At 42.9% G+C, this 17228-nt stretch overlaps 1 protein-coding gene across 2 annotated transcripts in view; it reads left to right on the forward strand.

Annotated features, from left to right (window-relative positions):
* The window catches only part of MAP3K9 (mitogen-activated protein kinase kinase kinase 9), a 73151-nt gene that overhangs the window by 13149 nt on the left and 42774 nt on the right, over positions 1-17228 (forward strand). For both annotated transcript variants that reach the window (XM_084847726.1, XM_084847732.1), the window contains exons 3-4: positions 11907-12087; positions 12362-12510. In XM_084847726.1, the coding sequence (XP_084703852.1) occupies positions 11907-12087; positions 12362-12510 (330 nt within the window). The remainder of the gene's footprint in view (positions 1-11906; positions 12088-12361; positions 12511-17228) is intronic.

Raw genomic sequence — 17228 nt, forward strand, 5'->3', positions numbered from 1 at the left:
CTATTTCAGACTGGGCAAATAAGGGGTCCAACTGCTATGTGTATCCTTCTCTGTGAGACTTCCCAACCTCCTGATGCTTTACATTATTGCTCAACATCTCAATCTAAGGATTGCCATGATGCCTTATCCGTTATATCTTCATGTCTGAAACAGGACAGTTGCGAACCTTTTGATGGTAGTCACACATACCTGATGATAATTAAGATGTTTTGCTTTCAAGATGTGGGCATTTTTTCTCCCTTCTAGTGTTATAAATAATATTGAGTTTCAGTGTGGCATATTTGTTGGCTGGTAGAGTCAGAATTAATATTTTCTGGATGTGGAATTTTGAGGCTGGCCGCCAAATTCTTGCTGTATAACTATAGTGAACTCCTTAAGTTGTGAGGTCAAATGCATACCTCATGAAAGCAGGTAGAATTTGATAAATCAGTGGTACTTTGCCCTCTGTCCAGGTGCTTAAGCAAAACAGTGCTCAATCCTATTATGCTTTTAGTTCCTGACATTATTCAAGGAATGTGCAAAGTCTGATTGGCTCCTTAGTTTACCAGTTTATCTTAAGCAGGAAGGGAAACAGCTGAAAGTCAAGTGGGGACAAAAACTAAGTATGAATGCAACCAAACACAAGTAAGAATTCATTATTGAGCCTACTCTGTGACAATGTTAGCAGTGAAGAAGAAATAGTGTTTCACTACAAATGTATACTCAGCATGCTGTCCAGCAGACATTTTCTGAATGATTCAGGTGAAGCAACCTTTGGCACCTTATGATGCTGTTTACCTTGCTAAACATTTCAAGATAAAATCGCTCATATCAATTTCAATGTGGGTGCAGGTAATTCTGTAGTACAGCCTAGGGAAGAGTCCAGAGCTGTGCTTGGTTGTTTTTTACTGGATGAGTTCGCTGCAGCCTTATATTTAAGCACTTGCCTTGTAGCCATTGGCTACATTCAGGTGAGTGAGCAGGGTGGCTGGCAGAAAAGGAATAAAATGCTCTGTTCCTCCTCCACACCCAGCATAGCCCCCAGCAGGTTAGGTTGCAGGCTAGTACCTTTTGTGGGCTTATTTCAGCTACCTGTAACCTCTATAAGGGTGGGGGACCAAGTCTGAAGGTCCACCCGCAGAGGCTGATGAATTCAGATGGATTTCTTAGGTCTCTCAGGGATTTTCTTGCAGGCTTAGCCAGCGATTCTGCCAAGTCCCTGGACTCCACTTTGAATGAGGTGATGACCTGGGATATTGATATGATCGTTCCTGAACACCCTCGATCCAGTCATAAAACTGGATTATTTGCCTTGGCATTCTGAGGAGCTGAGGTCATTTGCCTTGGTATTCTGAGGAGCTGAGGTCAACGAAATAACTGTTAATTGTTAGAGTGCAAACGGTGGAAGACTCATAATGAATGATTGAACACAGATAAGAATCCATTTATGAACTTATTCTTTGGTGGTGATGATGGCGAAGAAACCACTATTGCATCTGCGCAGTGTCGTCTGGTGGAGCTTTTTCAGGTGGTTAAAGGCCTCTTGAGTGTAGGATTTATTTATTTATTTATTATTAAATTTATTAATCACCCATCAAGGTGGTCACCCAGCCACTCTGGGCGATGTACAATAATGGAAACAGTTTAAAACAATAAAATTCTACATTAAAAACATATTTCTAAAAATATCCTAACCCACCCCAAATGCCTGCCTGAACAACCACGTTTTTAATGTGTGGCGGAAGCTCATTAAAGAGGGGGCATGGTGGAGTTCCCTAGGGAGGGAGTTCCACAGAGTGGGGGCCACCACAGAGAAGGCCCCCTCCCTCGTCACCATTTTAGCTGTCCTGGCTGATGGGACAGAGAGAAGGCCATCCAAGGCTGATCTTGGTAAGCGGCCTGTCTGGTGTTGCTGGAGGCACTCCTTAAGATAGGCTGGGCTGGAACCATATAGGCTTTTAAAGGTCAAAACCAACACCTTGAATTTGGCCTGGAAAACAACTGGTAACCAGTGCAACTCCCTCAGCACTGGAGTTGATGTGATCTCGCCGGCAGCTTCCTTTAATCAGGCGAGCTGCCGCGTTCTGCACCAGCTGCATCTTCCGAACCGTCTTCAAGGGTAACCCCACATAGAGTGCATTACAGTAGTCTAAATGAGAGGAGACCAGGGCATGTACTACTAATGGGAGCAGATGGTCGGGAAGGTAAGGGTGCAGCCGCTGTATCAGATGGAGTTGGTACAGTGCTGTCCGGCTCACAGCTGACACCTGAGCCTCCATGGACAGCTGGGAGTCCAAAATGACCCCCAGGCTGCGGACCTGGTCTTTCAAGGGTAGCTGTACCCCATTCAACATCTAGAAAACAGCTTGAACCCTCAAAGGTCCTCTGTGAGCAATTTGCTGGACATTTTGCAGATAAAATCACTCATATCTGTTCCATTGTTTTGACAGAGTCTAAAATGGATGGGGCTAGCACACCATCTAGTCACATTATGGATATCTTTCAACCTGAAGATGTGGACAAGCTGCTTGGAGGACTAAGACCTACTATTTGCTCCTTAGATCTTTGTCCATCCTGGCTTGTGAAATCTGCCAGAGCTGGGCTGGATATCTGGACCTCTGAGTTAGTCATTGCCTCCTTGAGGGATGGTGAGGTTCCTGAAGCTTTGAAAGAAGCAGTGGTGAGGCTATTGTTGAAGAAACCAAATGGAGATCGTACAATTTTGGATAGCTACCTCCTTGTATCAAATTTTCCATTCTTAGGCAAGGTGCTGGAGTGTGTGGTGTCCTTGTAACTTCAAGCGGTGTTGGATGATACTGGTTATTTAGATCCATTCCAATCAGGTTTCAGACCTGGTTATGAGATGGAAATAGCCTTGGTTGCCCTGGTTGATGAAGTACACCAGGGAATGGACACTGGGAGTGCAACCTTGTTGGCGCTTCTGGACCTCTCAGTGTATTTCAGTACAATTGACCATGGTATCCTTCTGGATCGTTTATTTTGGTTGGGCTTAGGAAGCACAGTATTAGGTATTAGATTGGTCTTAGGAAGTATGGTTCTGGTCTCTGCTGGAGGAGCAGCCTAGGTGGTGTGTGGGGTGCTACAAGGTTCCATCCTGTCACCTATGCTTTTTAACATCTACATGAAATCGCTAGTGGAAGTCATCTGGAGGTTTCGGCTGAAGTCTCATCAGTATGCGGATGATATTCAGCTCAACCTCTCATTTCTGTCTACTCATCCCAGGGAGGCTTTGGAACTCTTGAACCAGTGTCTGGAGGCTGTTTTGGGGTGGATAAGAGTGAACAAACCGAGACTTAATCCAGATGAGATGGAGGTACTAAGGGTTAGAAGACCAACTACTCTGGATGGAGGTTACAAGTGGTCTTAGATGGGCTTGCACTCCCTCTAAAGACCAAGTGTGTAGTCTGGGAGTTCTCTTGGACTCTGCACTAAGTAGGGAAGCTGAGGTGGCTGCGGTATCCAGGACTGCCTTTTACCAGCTTAAGCTGGTATGCCAGCTGCAGCCCTATCTGGAGAAGATTAACTTTGCCTTGATTTTCCATGCACTGGTAATGTCCAGGATGGACTACTGTACAGGATGTACGGGTTACTGTAATGTGCTGTAAGTGGGGCTGCCTTTGAAGATGGCTCGGAAACTTCAGCTGATGCAGAACGTGGCTGCCCCAGTACTGGTGGGGGTGAGGCAGTCAGATCACATAATGCCTATACTGTACCAGCTGCACTTTTTACCAGTGCGTTTCTGAGCCCAATTTAAAGTGCTGGTTTTGATCTTTAAAGCCATTAACAGTTTGGGACTAAATTACTTGAAGGACTGCCTTCACCCATGCCAGCCTGCAGCAGAGGCCCTTTTCATTTGCCCACCTTTGAGGGCAGTTAAGTGGGCAAGTATACAAAAGAGGGCCTTTTCCACAATGGCCCCAAACCTTTGACAATGAGTTTCCATTGAGGGTCTGTCAAGAGCCAACATCTCAGGCTTTTAGGAAGGCTCTGAAAACCTGCTTGTTTACTCTGGCCTTCTGCTGATAATGTGTGTGTGGCTTTATTGTTTTTATTAAATTCTATCAGTCTATTTTATTGTTGTAAGCTGCCTTGGAGGGGTCCTGCCCTGAAAGGCAGCCTAGAAAATAATAATAATAATAATAATAATAATAATAATAATAATAATAAATTTTTTACAAGGCTGACCTAATGGCCAAAGTAGACTGATGCTAATTGTATAAATACAGATAATATGCACATTTTAAAAATGGAAATAATAGCCATGGGGTGCTAGGATAGGGGTAGGGTGCCATTTTGGTTGGGACTATGTGAGGAGGGGGGAATAGTTAAATTCTCCCTTCCCACCTGCTGTTTCTGAGCACAATTCAGGGTGCTGGTGCTTATCTTTTAAAGCCCTGCATGGCTTGGAGCTAGGGTACCGGAAGGAATACCTGCCTCCCTATCAGCCTGTACATGTGCTGAGATAATTGTCTGATAACCTGATCATGTGCTTCTGTCACCAGAAGTGAGGCAGATGATGATTGGGGATAGGGCTTTCTCAGTGGTGGTGCCAGCTTATGGAGGTTTGCCTTGGCCTAGGCATCAAAAGTGTAGCAAATATTTTCTCAAGCTTAATTCTTAAATGGTTGCTGATTTTACTGCTGACAGTTCCTATTCTCTGGTTTATGTATTTGTATTATTTATTGTATAAGCCACCTTGAGAAGTTATCTTGAAGGGCAGCATATACACTTTAAAAATAAATAAATGTTTTGATCACCCCATGTGAAATATTTAGTGAGACAGAAACCTTGGATATTTGGCTGAGGGGTTATTAAGTTCTGTATGCCTGCATTTTCAATGGTCTCTTGCAAAGTCTCTCACTAAACTGAGCTTACTAACAAAATACAGGCATATTGTCAGGGGCTGGAGAAATCTTAGGTTACACATATATATAGACCTTTGCTACTGCCATGGCAGAACTGACACATTTCTTCAGCTGTATGCAAGCTTGCGTTTAAAACTGTGATGTTGCTGATACAAATTTGAAATACATCTTTGGCTCAAACGCTCAGAAAAGGAACCTGTTAGGATTTGAAATAAAAATGATTGTGCATAAATATAGAATATTCCATCTATAATTGTCAAAATTTCTTCTTGTTTCCTGGGTAATTTTTGGAAGCACGAAAGCCCCGTGGAACAAGTGGTCACTCCTGAGAGTGCAGTGGAACTAGTGGAGGTGGATATTGCCCACGGTGTTGCAGTGTTCAGTCTTTATATCCAGACTCTGTCTCTTGATACTATATAGAAAGCCATCCAATCCTAAGGCACTTGAAGCCCAAGCAAATGTTGGCTAGACCAATTGAACTTTAACACTTCTGTGCCTTTAATTTGGAAGATAATACCTAAACTTTTACTGAGGCTTTGAATCCTTTGTTTAAACCCTCTTGGACTCTTATATGCCCCTTACATGGAAATGCTGCCTTAATGAGAACTCCCTTCCTCCTCATTCTTTCAAGGGTCATCTTGAGTCTCAAGGCCTTTTTCCAAATCCAACAGCTCAGTGTTACTGAAGGCAGAGGCCAAGGCCCCACTCTCCTCCCTGCTCTTTTTCAACCTATAATTTCTGCAATTAGTTCTCAATGGCAGTATGCAGTCAAGCAATCTATTGACTGCAACATTTTTTAGCTTTTCAGATCATGTGTAGAGATAAATTGCTGAGAGCTGACCAGAGCCACCAGGATAGGTGGGAATAATGTTATAATGTTACATCCATGCAGGAATTTGCTCCAAGTCAGACTTGTTTTGTCACAACATCTCTGACAACAGCACATTCTTGCACCTGTGAACATAAGTTGTTTTTAACAGTGGTGTGATGAGTCCCCTTGTTGTTGTTCAGTCGTTAAGTCATGTCCGACTCTTCATGACCCCATGGACCATAGCATGCCAGGCCTTCCTGTCCTCCGCTCTCTCCCGGAGTGTGCTCAAGTTCATATTTATTGCATCAATGATGCTATCTAGCCATCTCATCCTCTGCCGTCCCCTTCTCCTTTTGCCTTCAGTCTTTCCCAGCATCAGGGTCTTTTCCAGGGAGTTTTCTCTTCGCCTTATGTGGCCAAAATATTTGAGCTTCAGTTTCAGTATCTGTCCTTCCAATGAGCAGTCAGGGTTGATTTCCTTTAGGATGGACTGATTTGACCTCCTTGCAGTCCAGGGGACTCACAAGAGTCTTCTCCAGCACCACAGTTGGAAAGCATCCATTCTTTGGCGCTCAGCCTTCCTTATAGTCCAGCTCTCACAGCCATATATTACTACTGGGAAAACCATAGCTTTGATTAGACGGACCTTTGTCGGCAAGGTGATGTCTCTGCTTCTTACTGTGCTGCCTAGGTTTGCCATAGCTTTCCTCCCAAGGAACAAGAGTCTTTTAATTTCATGGCTACAGTCACCATCTGTGGTGTTCTTGGAGCCCAAGAAAATAAAATCTGTCACTGCTTCCATTTCTTCCATTTCCCCTTCTATATGCCAGGAAGTGATAGGGCCAGATGCCATGATCTTAGTTTTTTTAATGTTGAGTTTCAATCCAGCTTTTGCACTCTCCACTTTCACCCTCAACAAGAGGCTCTTTAGATCCTCTTCACTTTCCGCCATTAGGGTGGTATCGTCTGCGTTATCTGAGGTTGTTGATAATTCTCCCAGCAATCTTAATTCCTACCTGTGTTTCATCCAACTCGGTGTTTCTCATGATGTACTCTGCATATAAGTTAAATAAGCAGGGCGACAATATGCAGCCTTGTTGTACTCCTTTCCCAATTTGGAACCAATCGGTTGTTCCATGTCTGGTTCTCACTGTTGCTTCTTGACCCTTGTACAGGTTTCTCAGGAGACAGGTAAGGTGGTCTGGTACTCCCATCTCTTTAGGAATTTGCCACAGTTTGTTGTGATCCACACAATCAAAGGCTTTAGCATAGTCAATGAAGCAGAAATAGATGTTTTTGTGGAATTCTCTTGCTTTCTCCATGATCCAGTGAATGTTGGCGATTTTGTCTCTAATTCCTCTGCCTCTTCGAAACCCCGCTTGTACTTCCGGTAGTTCTCAGTTCACATACTGCTGAAGCCTAGCTTGTAGGATTTTGAGCATAACCTTGCTGGCATGTGAAATGAGCGCAATTGTGTGGTAGTTTGAACACTCTTTGGCATTGCTCTTCTTTGGAATTGGAATGTAAACTGACCTTTTCCAGTCTTGTGGCCACTGCTGAGTGTTCCAAATTTGTTGGCATATTGAGTGCAGCACTTTAACAGCATCATCTTTTAGGATTTTAAATAGCTCAGCTGGAAGACTGTCATCTCTGCTAGCTTTGTTGTTAGTAATGCTTCCTAAGGCCCACTTGACTTCACTCTCGAGAATGTCCGGCTCAAGTTCAGTGAGTGCACTATCATGGCTATCAGGGACATTCAGATCTTTCCTGTATAGTTCTTCTGTGTATTCTTTCCACGTCTTCTTAATCTTCTCTGCTTCTGTTAGGTCCCTGCCTTCTTTGTCCTTTATCATGCCCGTCTTGGCACAAAACGTTTCCTTGAGATCTCCAATTTTCTTGAAGAGATCTCTAGTCTTTCCCATTCTATTGTTTTCCTCGATTTCTTTGCATTGTTCATTTAAGAAGGCCTTCTTGTCTCTCCTTGCTATTCTCTGGAACTCTGCATTGAGCTGGATATATCTTCCCCTTTCTCCCTTGCTTTTCGCTTCCCTTCTTTCCTCAGCTACTTGTAAAGCCTCGTCAGACAGCCACTTTGCTTTCTTGCATTTCTTTTTCTTTGGGATGGATTGAGTTGCTGCCTCCTGAACAATATTACGGACCTCCGTCCATAGTTCCTCAGGCACTCTGTCTATCAGGTCTAATCCCTGAAATCTATTCTTCACCTCCACTGTATATTCATAAGAGATATGATTTAGGTCATACCTGAATGGTTTAGTAGTTTTCCCTACGTTCTTCAATTTAAGCTGAAATTTTGCAAGAAGCAGCTCATGATCTGAGCCACAGTCAGCTCCAGGTCTTGTTTTGACTGACTGTATGGAGCTTCTCCATCTTTGGCTGCAAAGGACATAATCAATCTGATTTCGATATTGACCATCTGGTGATGTCCATGTGTAGAGTCGCCTCTTGTGCTGTTGGAAAAGAGTGTTTGCTATGATCAGCGTGTTCTCTTGGCAAAACTCTATTAGCCTTTGTCCTGCTTCATTTTGTACACCAAGGCCATGCTTGCCTGTTATCCCGGTGATTTCTTGACTTCCTCCTTTAGCATTCCAATCCCCTATGATGAAGAGGACATCTTTTTTTGGTGTTAGTTCTAGAAGGTGTTGTAGGTCTTCATAGAACCGATCAAGCTCAGCTTCTTCGGCCTCAGTGGTTGGGGCATAGACTTGAATTACTGTGATGTTGAATGGGTTTGCCTTGGATTCGTACTGAGATCATTCTATCGTTTTTGAGATTGTACCCCAGTACTGCTTTTCCCACCCTTTTGTTGACTATGAGTGCTACTCCATTTCTTCTAAGGGATTCTTGCCCACAGTAGTAGATATGATGGTCACCTGAATTAAATTCGCCCATGCTTGTCCATTTTAGTTCGCTGATTCCCAAGATGTCGATGTTCAATCTTGCCATCTCATGTTTCACCTTCAGCTTACCTTGATTCATTGATCTTACGTTCCAGGTTCCTAAACAATATTGTTCTTTACAGCATCGGATTTTCTTTTCACCACCAGACACATCCACAGCTGAGTGTCCTTTCGGCTTTGGCCCAGCTGCTTCACTCTTTCTGGCGCTACTTGGAAATTCCCTCTGCTCTTCCCCAGTAGTATATTGGACATCTTCTGACCTGAGGGGCTCATCTTCCGGCGTCATCTCTTTTAGCCTTGTGATATGTTCCATAGGGTTTTCTTGGCAAGAATACTGGAGTGGTTTGCCATTTCATTCTCCAGTGGACCATATTTTGTCAGAACTCTCTGCCATGACCTGTCCGTCTTGGGTGGCCCTGCATGGCATAGCTTATGGCTTCACTGAGTTATGCAAGCCCCTTGAAAGGAAGCAGAATATATATATATACACACACACACACACACACACACACACACATATATACCTGCTTACTAGTAACATGCTGGAATTTGTTATTATCCTCCCATCCATTCAGCTTTCCTAGACAGAGAGCCAAATTATCCTTTACTTTCAAGTGAAGAAAATAGGGCCTTCTTTCCTATGCAATTTTCAGGTAGGGGTGTGCGTGTGCTGGGCTGAGGCTATAGATTGGTATTACAGCAGGGGGCAAAGAGTTAAAGCCCCCTACACCCTACACTAAGGTCCTGGTCCCGACTGAGGATCTTGTGTGTATTGAGTAGGGGGAAAATATGTAGCTTCTACCTATGCCTTTAAAAAAAAGGGAAGGGGATGCAGTGGGTCTCCACCATTCAAGAGTCTTACAGTTGCTGAGATGATTGATATTTGGGGGGAATGTCATTTTGTGCTTTTTGTAAGCTTGATGTTAGACTACTGTGGCATGTTGGCTACAAGGTGCCGCTGATGACTGTTCTCAAGCTGCAGCTGGTACACAACTTGGCATCCTGCCTTCTCTCAGAGTGGTTTGTCAGGAACACATTACATCAGCACTGCAGTGTCTGCATTAGATTCCTGTAGCTTTCCTGAGTATACTTCAAGGCACCTAGCTTTCAGGTAAACAACCCAATAAAGAAAAATAGCTATGATGGTAGAAAGCTAGCAGGGGTATGTGTGCTATCCAGTGTATGGCATAGTGTCACATGTATGACTATTTTCCTGCTGGGCAAACATTGTGGGTGTAAGCTCCTGGCCCTCAGGGAGCAAGTTCATTCCCTTGACGCCAAGGCAGCTGACCTAGAGAAGCTGAGAGAGGCAGAGAGGATGGTGGATGCTTCGGGGACATAATAGTGGTGTCAGGGATGCTATTGGAGATAAGAAGGCTTCCTTCAGAAAATTAAAGTGTTGCCCAAATGAAGAGAATAAAATGGTACACAAATTTACCCAGAAGGAATGCAAGCAGATGATAAGAGTTACAACAAAGGATTTGAAGGACCATATCACTAATAACATTAAGACCAACAATTAAAAAAATATTTAAGTACATCAGAAGTAGGAAACCAGGAAGGGAGGTGGTTGGACCGTTGGATGACAAGGGAGTTAAAGGAGTACTAAAGGAGGATAAGGAGATTTCAGAGAAGCTGAATGAATTTTTGGGTCTGTCTTCACTGCAGAAGGGTGGATACCTGTGCCTGAACTGGTATTTTCAGGAAGGGAAACTGAAGTTCTGACGCAAATTGACAGAAGATGAAGTTCTAGGCTTTACTGACAAATTTAAACAAATCACTGGGTCCAGATGGAATCCATCTGCGAGTTCTTAAAGAACTCAAATGTGAAATTGCTGAATTGACACTTTAGGCCAATTAGCTTAAAGTCTCTACCAGGTAAATTGGTGGAAAGTGTTATTAAAGATAAAATTATTAAGCATCTAGAAGGACAAATCTTGCTGAAAAAGAATCAACATGAATTCTGCAAAGGTAAGCCCTGTCTCACTGGTCTTTGAAAGTGTCAACAAACATGTGGATAGGGGTGATCCAGTAGACATTGTTTACTTGGATTTTCAAGAGGCTTTTGACCAAGTTCCTCACCAAAGACTCCTCAGGAAACTCAGAAGTCATGGGATAAGAACAGAGTCCTCCTATAGATCAGTAACTGGTTAAAGAACTGGAAAGAGAGAGTAGGAATAAATGGACAGTTCTCACAGTGGAGGGATGTCAACAGTGGATTTCACCAAGAATTTGTGTTGGGACCGGTGCTTTTTAACTTGTTCATAAATTAGCTGTAGTTTGGGGTGAGCAGTGAGGTGGACAACTTTGCTGATGACACCAAATTAATTAGGATGCTTAAAACAAAAGCATCTATCTAAACTTGGGGAATGAGCATTAAAATGGCAAATGTAGACATGTTGGGGATCATTAGGAAAGCAATCTAAATAAAACTGTTAATATCATAATGCCTTTTTATAAATCTATGATGTGACTACTACACTTGGAATACTGTGTATAGTCCTGGTCACTGCGCTTCAAAAAGGATATTGCAGAGCTGGAGAAGGTGCAGAAATGGGCAACCCAAATGATCAAGGGGCTGGAATACCTCCCCTGTGAGGGACATTCACAATATTTGGGGCTTTTTAGCTTAGGAAAAATGGCAAGTAAGGGGGAAACATGATAGAGATGTATACAATAATGCATAGTGCAGATAAAGTGGAATCCAGTGGCAGAGTCAGGATAGATAAATGGATGTACTTCCTCACACAATGCACAGTTAAATTACAGAGTTTGCTACCACAAGATGTAGTGATGGCCAGCAACTTGGACAGCTTTAAATGAGGATTAGACAAATTCATGGAGGATAAGGCTATCAAAGACTTCTAGTCAGTATGCCTCTCAATACCAGTTGCTGGGGAACATGAACGGTTTTGATCTTTAAAGTTGTTGGAGTCGCCAGTAAGCTTGCTGTATTCAGCTGTTTTAGTGTGCAGTATCATGTTGTTATCCTTTTGTTCCTGCATTGTAGTGGGATCATATATTTGTACCCCGAAAGTTCTTAGGAATGTCCCATGTTGCTCCGCCACTTGGTTTCTTAGTCCTCAGCCTGGGATGATGCTTCCAACCCTGTCAGGCAGTGATCCAGAGAGCCTCTTTAGGCCTATGTAGTAGCTTGTGCAGTAGCAGAGCTCTCCCTTTTCCAACGCTACAAGATCTAAAAATTGCAGACAGACATTTTTGCTGGTTGGAGAACCAAGTATAAATTATATGTTCACTATGTGTGAACTTATACTGCACGTACATTAATGTTTCTTTCTCCCTCTGCTCCAGTATTGATACTTGAGAAGGTGGAAAATGGAGACCTGAACAACAAGAACCTGAAGATCACAGATTTTGGCTTGGCCAGAGAATGGCATAAGACAACCAAAATGAGTGCTGCTGGGACATACGCCTGGATGGCTCCTGAGGTCATCCGTTCCTCTATGTTCTCGAAAGGCAGCGATGTGTGGAGGTATATTTGTTAGCACTCAAAATGTTTTCTGGAGGGTTAAATTGTAGTTATCAAGGGACCACAAGTTAATGTAGTCTCTGCCCGAGACTAGGCTTGTTTGCTGAATGTCCAGACATTTGATTTACCAAATGTTGTGTATGTCTTGTGTTCTGGGCAAAAGAAAAATGGTGACCTGTAATTTCTGGATTTTTAAAAATGCCACTTTTAGCCTGGAATAGGTATGTTTTAACAATGGGATTGTGTACATTACTAAACTTTTCTTTTTTCCTTATAGCTATGGTGTGTTGCTTTGGGAACTATTAACTGGGGAAGTACCATTTCGAGGAATTGATGGCCTAGCAGTAGCATATGGTGTTGCCATGAATAAACTTGCCCTTCCCATTCCTTCAACATGCCCAGAACCTTTTGCCCGACTGATGGAGGGTAAGAGTCGACTGGACTGGACCTGACAAAAATATTTTGTTACTGGAACATAGTTCTGAATGAGTGCTGATTTTATAAATGAAAACTGTAAACCACTTTGTTTCTGTAGTTCCTTAACCCGGCTAAGGTGGCATGTTGGTTACTTTGCCTACTTCCAGTAGAAAACTGCTTTTGCTATATGTAAGCTGCTGTAAGATCAAATTGCTATGTAGATAAGACTTTTGGCCAGGAGGGGGCAGCACCTAGCAAAAATTGTGCCAGAAATCCTCACTTGTACTCTGTGTAATCCATTCTGAACTTCCAGGGCCTGCACATATAAACACAGAACAAAAGTCTCAAGAGATACTATCACTGGAACATTTATATTCATGAGGCTTTGGAAATCCCATCTGTGTTCTGAATTTGGCACCAGCATATCGTTACCCAATAAATCTAAGAAGAGTCTATCCATATAGTGCATCTCGCACACTTTAGGAAATCTAAGAAAATACTGAATGTTTCAGTGCTGAAAAGTTTTGTGATACCTTAAAGAGTGACATATTTATTTATTTATTCTGGCATAAGTTTAAGCTTTCAGGGACACCACTTCATCAGATGCAGTATCCACAAAAGCTTATGCCAGAATAAATCAATTTGTTAGTCTTTAGGGTGCCACTAGACTCTTTGTTGTTTTTGCTGCAAAAGACTAATATGGCTACCCCTCTGGTAAGTGCTGAAAGTTTATATCAACAATGTAATGGCATGCATTTTGAGTTCCTTGAAACTGAAATGGGTTGAAAGTAGAGATGACACGATTTTTAAAAATCTAAATGGTCTATTTGGTTTTTTTGTAGTGTTTGCTGGAAATGAAAGCTAGGTGAAGAGAAAAACCTCTATAAGGTGCTGCTCAAGCCCCCTAGTTCTCTCACTACATAATTCTTGCTCCAGATTTGATTTTGTTCTTGCATTAACCCTGCTGGTGGGCTTCACTTGAGTTGACAACACTGAACATGCCCTCTTGTCTCTAAAGAGATGTCTGGATATTATAGAACCTCATTAGCGCAAGAACTGTGACAGATTCAGGCCTCGGGAAGTGAAAAGCCACAGGCCACCTGCATACTTATCCTCTTTACTCATTCATGCATTGTGCTGGCAACAAGCACTTTGTGTTACAGTGTCATGTTTTCATTCCGCTTGTTTTAAACCTGCTGTAAAGAGGCAGGGATAATGCTGTCTCATGATGTGGTTGTATTGTCCATTTCCAGGAACTGGTCAGCACAGGGGAGAAAAGAGTAGAAAAACGGTGCTATGGGGGGAAATGCCTCTTTTCTGTGTCACTTTTTAATCTAGTTAAACCATTATTTTTCTTAATTAAACAGGTTCAAGTAAACGTTAAATCTGAATATCCAAATGGAGATCCCTAGTATTTTAAAAAATATGGTACAATAGTGAAAAACAAAACTGGGTGAAAAAATTAGGGCTTGCTCCATGGGATCCTTCAGTTTAAATGAATTGTAAACATAGCAATGTTGGTATGGATCATTAACAGTTGTATTGTGATTTGCATAAGCCTTGGCTACATGAGCAACAGCAACGATGCTACTGTGTTACACTGTCACTCATCTTGAAATGTAACAGTTGAGCCAAGAGAACCCTATAATAATTCAGGGCTTGGTTTCCTTTCAGCTTGTTTCACTGCACTGTCCAGGGATCAATGAACAGCTGAAATAGAAATATAAGCAAGCTGGAGAGTTTGACAGCTCTAATTGTCCCTTTAGAAAGCATTCATTGGGACAACTTCTGCATATCCTGTAGGATACAGAGGGAACTCTCTTGGTTACTGGAGTCCTTGCCCTGTATTAAGGTGCTATCTGAAGTTATATACAATGTCCTATGAAAATTATGTTGGGGTCAATGAAATTTTTATTTAGGCTGAAATACAATCATGTTTGCTGACGGAACAGCATCTGCTAGTAGAGAAGATCCTCTCGCTGCCTGCAGCCCCATGCACTCCCCTAAATCTGCTCTGGAGGGTTGGGAGACCCTCTGGAACAGATTTGGGGAGGCTGGCAGGGGGAAGGATAGGATGGGAAAGGGTTGTTGCTTGAGTGGAAGTCTACTCATGAGATGTTGGATGTAGCCCTTATTTTTTATTTATTGAAAATATTTATATACCCCTTTTCTGTTAAAAAATATCCGAAACACTCTTTATGGTAACGGCGTGCTGTAAAGAACAATATTGTTTAGGAACCTGGAATGTCAGATCAATGAATCAAGGTAAGCTGGAGGTGGTCAAACATGAGAGGCAAGATTGAACATCGACATCTTGGGAATCAGCGAACTAAAATGGACAGGCATGGGCAAATTTAATTCAGATGACCATCATATCTACTATTGTGGGCAAGAATCCCTTAGAAGAAATGGAGTAGCACTCATAGTCAACAAAAGGGTGGGAAAAGCAGTTGTTGTTGTTCAGTCGTTCAGTCGTGTCCGACTCTTCGTGACCCCATGGACCATAGCACGCCAGGCCTTCCTGTCCTGCACTCTCTCCCGGAGCGTGCTCAAGTTCATATTCATTGCATCGGTGGTGCTATCTAGCCATCTCATCCTCTGCCGTCCCCTTCTCCTTTTGCCTTCAGTCTTTCCCAGCATCAGGGTCTTTTCCAGAGAGTTTTCTCTTCGCATTAGGTGGCCAAAATATTTGAGCTTCAGCTTCAGTATCTGTCCTTCCAATGAGCACTCAGGGTTGATTTCCTTTAGGATGGACTGATTTGACCTCCTTGCAGTCCAGGGGACTCGTAAGAGTCTTCTCCAGCACCACAGTTCGAAGGCATCAATTCTTCGGCGCTCAGCCTTCCTTATAATCCAGCTCTCACAGCCATACATTACTACTGGGAAAACCATAGCTTTGATTAGACGGACCTTTGTCGGTAAGGTGATGTCTCTCCTTCTTACTATGCTGTCTAGGTTTGCCATAGCTTTCCTCCCAAGGAGCAAGCGTCTTTTAATTTCATGGCTACAGTCACCGTCTGCGGTGATCTTGGAGCCCAAGAAAGTAAAATCTGTCACTGCTTCCATTTCTTCCCCTTCCATATGCCAGGAAGTGATAGGGCCAGATGCCATTATCTTATTTTTTTTTAATGTTGCGTTTCAAACCAGCTTTTGCACTCTCCTCTTTCACCCTCAACAAGAGGCTCTTTAGATCCTCTTCGCTTTCTGCCATTAGGGTGGTATCGTCTGCATATTGGAGGTTGTTGATAATTCTCCCAGCAATCTTAATTCTGACCTGTGATTCATCCAACCCGGCATTTCTCATGATGTACTCTGCATATAAGTTAAATAAGCAGAGTGACAATAAGCAGCCTTGTCGTACTCCTTTCCCAATTTGGAACCACTCGGTTGTTCCATGTCTGGGTCTTACTGTTGCTTCTTGACCCTCGTACAGGTTTCTCAGGAGACAGGTAAGGTGGTCTGGTACTCCCATCACTTTAAGAATTTGCCACAGTTTGTTGTGATCCACACAATCAAAGGCTTTAGCGTAGTCAATGAAGCAGAAATAGATGTTTTTCTGGAATTCTCTTGCTTTCTCCATGATGCAGCGAATGTTGGCGATTTGATCTCTAGTTCCTCTGCCTCTTCGAAACCCAGCTTGTACTTCCGGTAGTTCTCGGTTCGCATACTGCTGAAGCCTAGCTGAGGTTGATCGGTTCTATGAAGACCTACAACACCTTCTAGAACTAACACCAAAAAAAGATGTCCTCTTCATCATAGGGGATTGGAATGCTAAAGTAGGAAGTCAAGAAATCACCGGGATAACAGGCAGGCATGGCCTTGGTGTACAAAATGAAGCAGGACAAAAGCTAATAGAGTTTTGCCAAGAGAACACGCTGATCATAGCAAACACTCTTTTCCAACAGCACAAGAGGCGACTCTACACATGGACATCACCAGATGGTCAATATCGAAATCAGATTGATTATGTCCTTTGCAGCCAAAGATGGAGAAGCTCCATACAGTCAGTCAAAACAAGACCTGGAGCTGACTGTTGCTCAGATCATGAGCTGCTTCTTGCAAAATTTCGTCTTAAATTGAAGAACGTCGGGAAAACCACTAAACCATTCAGGTATGACCTAAATCATTTCCCTTATGAATATACAGTGGAGGTGAGGAATAGATTTCAGGGATTAGACCTGATAGACAGAGTGCCTGAGGAACTATGGACGGAGGTCCGTAACATTGTTCAGGAGGCAGCAACGAAATCCATCCCGAAGAAAAAGAAATGCAAGAAAGCAAAGTGGTTGTCTGATGAGGCTTTACAAGTAGCTGAGGAAAGAAGGGAAGCGAAAAACAAGGGAGAAAGGGGAAGATATATCCGACTGAATGCAGAGTTCCAGAGAATAGCAAGGAGAGACAAGAAGGCCTTCTTAAATGAACAATGCAAAGAAATCGAGGAAAACAACAGAATGGGGAAGATTAGAGATCTCTTCAAGAAAATTGGAGATCTCAAGGGAACGTTTTGTGCCAAGACGGGCATGATAAAGGACAAAGAAGGCAGGGACGTAACAGAAGCAGATGAGATTAAGAAGAGGTGGCAAGAATACACAGAAGAACTATACAGGAAAGATCTGAATGTCCCTGATAGCCATGATAGTGCGGTCACTGAACTTGAGCCGGACATCCTAGAGAGTGAAGTCAAGTGGGCCTTAGGAAGCATTACTAACAACAAAGCTAGCAGAGAT

The sequence above is a fragment of the Heloderma suspectum genome, chromosome 1, assembly GCF_057233095.1.
Source record: "Heloderma suspectum isolate Gila_16-S chromosome 1, 16-S_ref, whole genome shotgun sequence".
Classification (NCBI taxonomy): Eukaryota; Metazoa; Chordata; class Lepidosauria; order Squamata; family Helodermatidae; genus Heloderma; species Heloderma suspectum.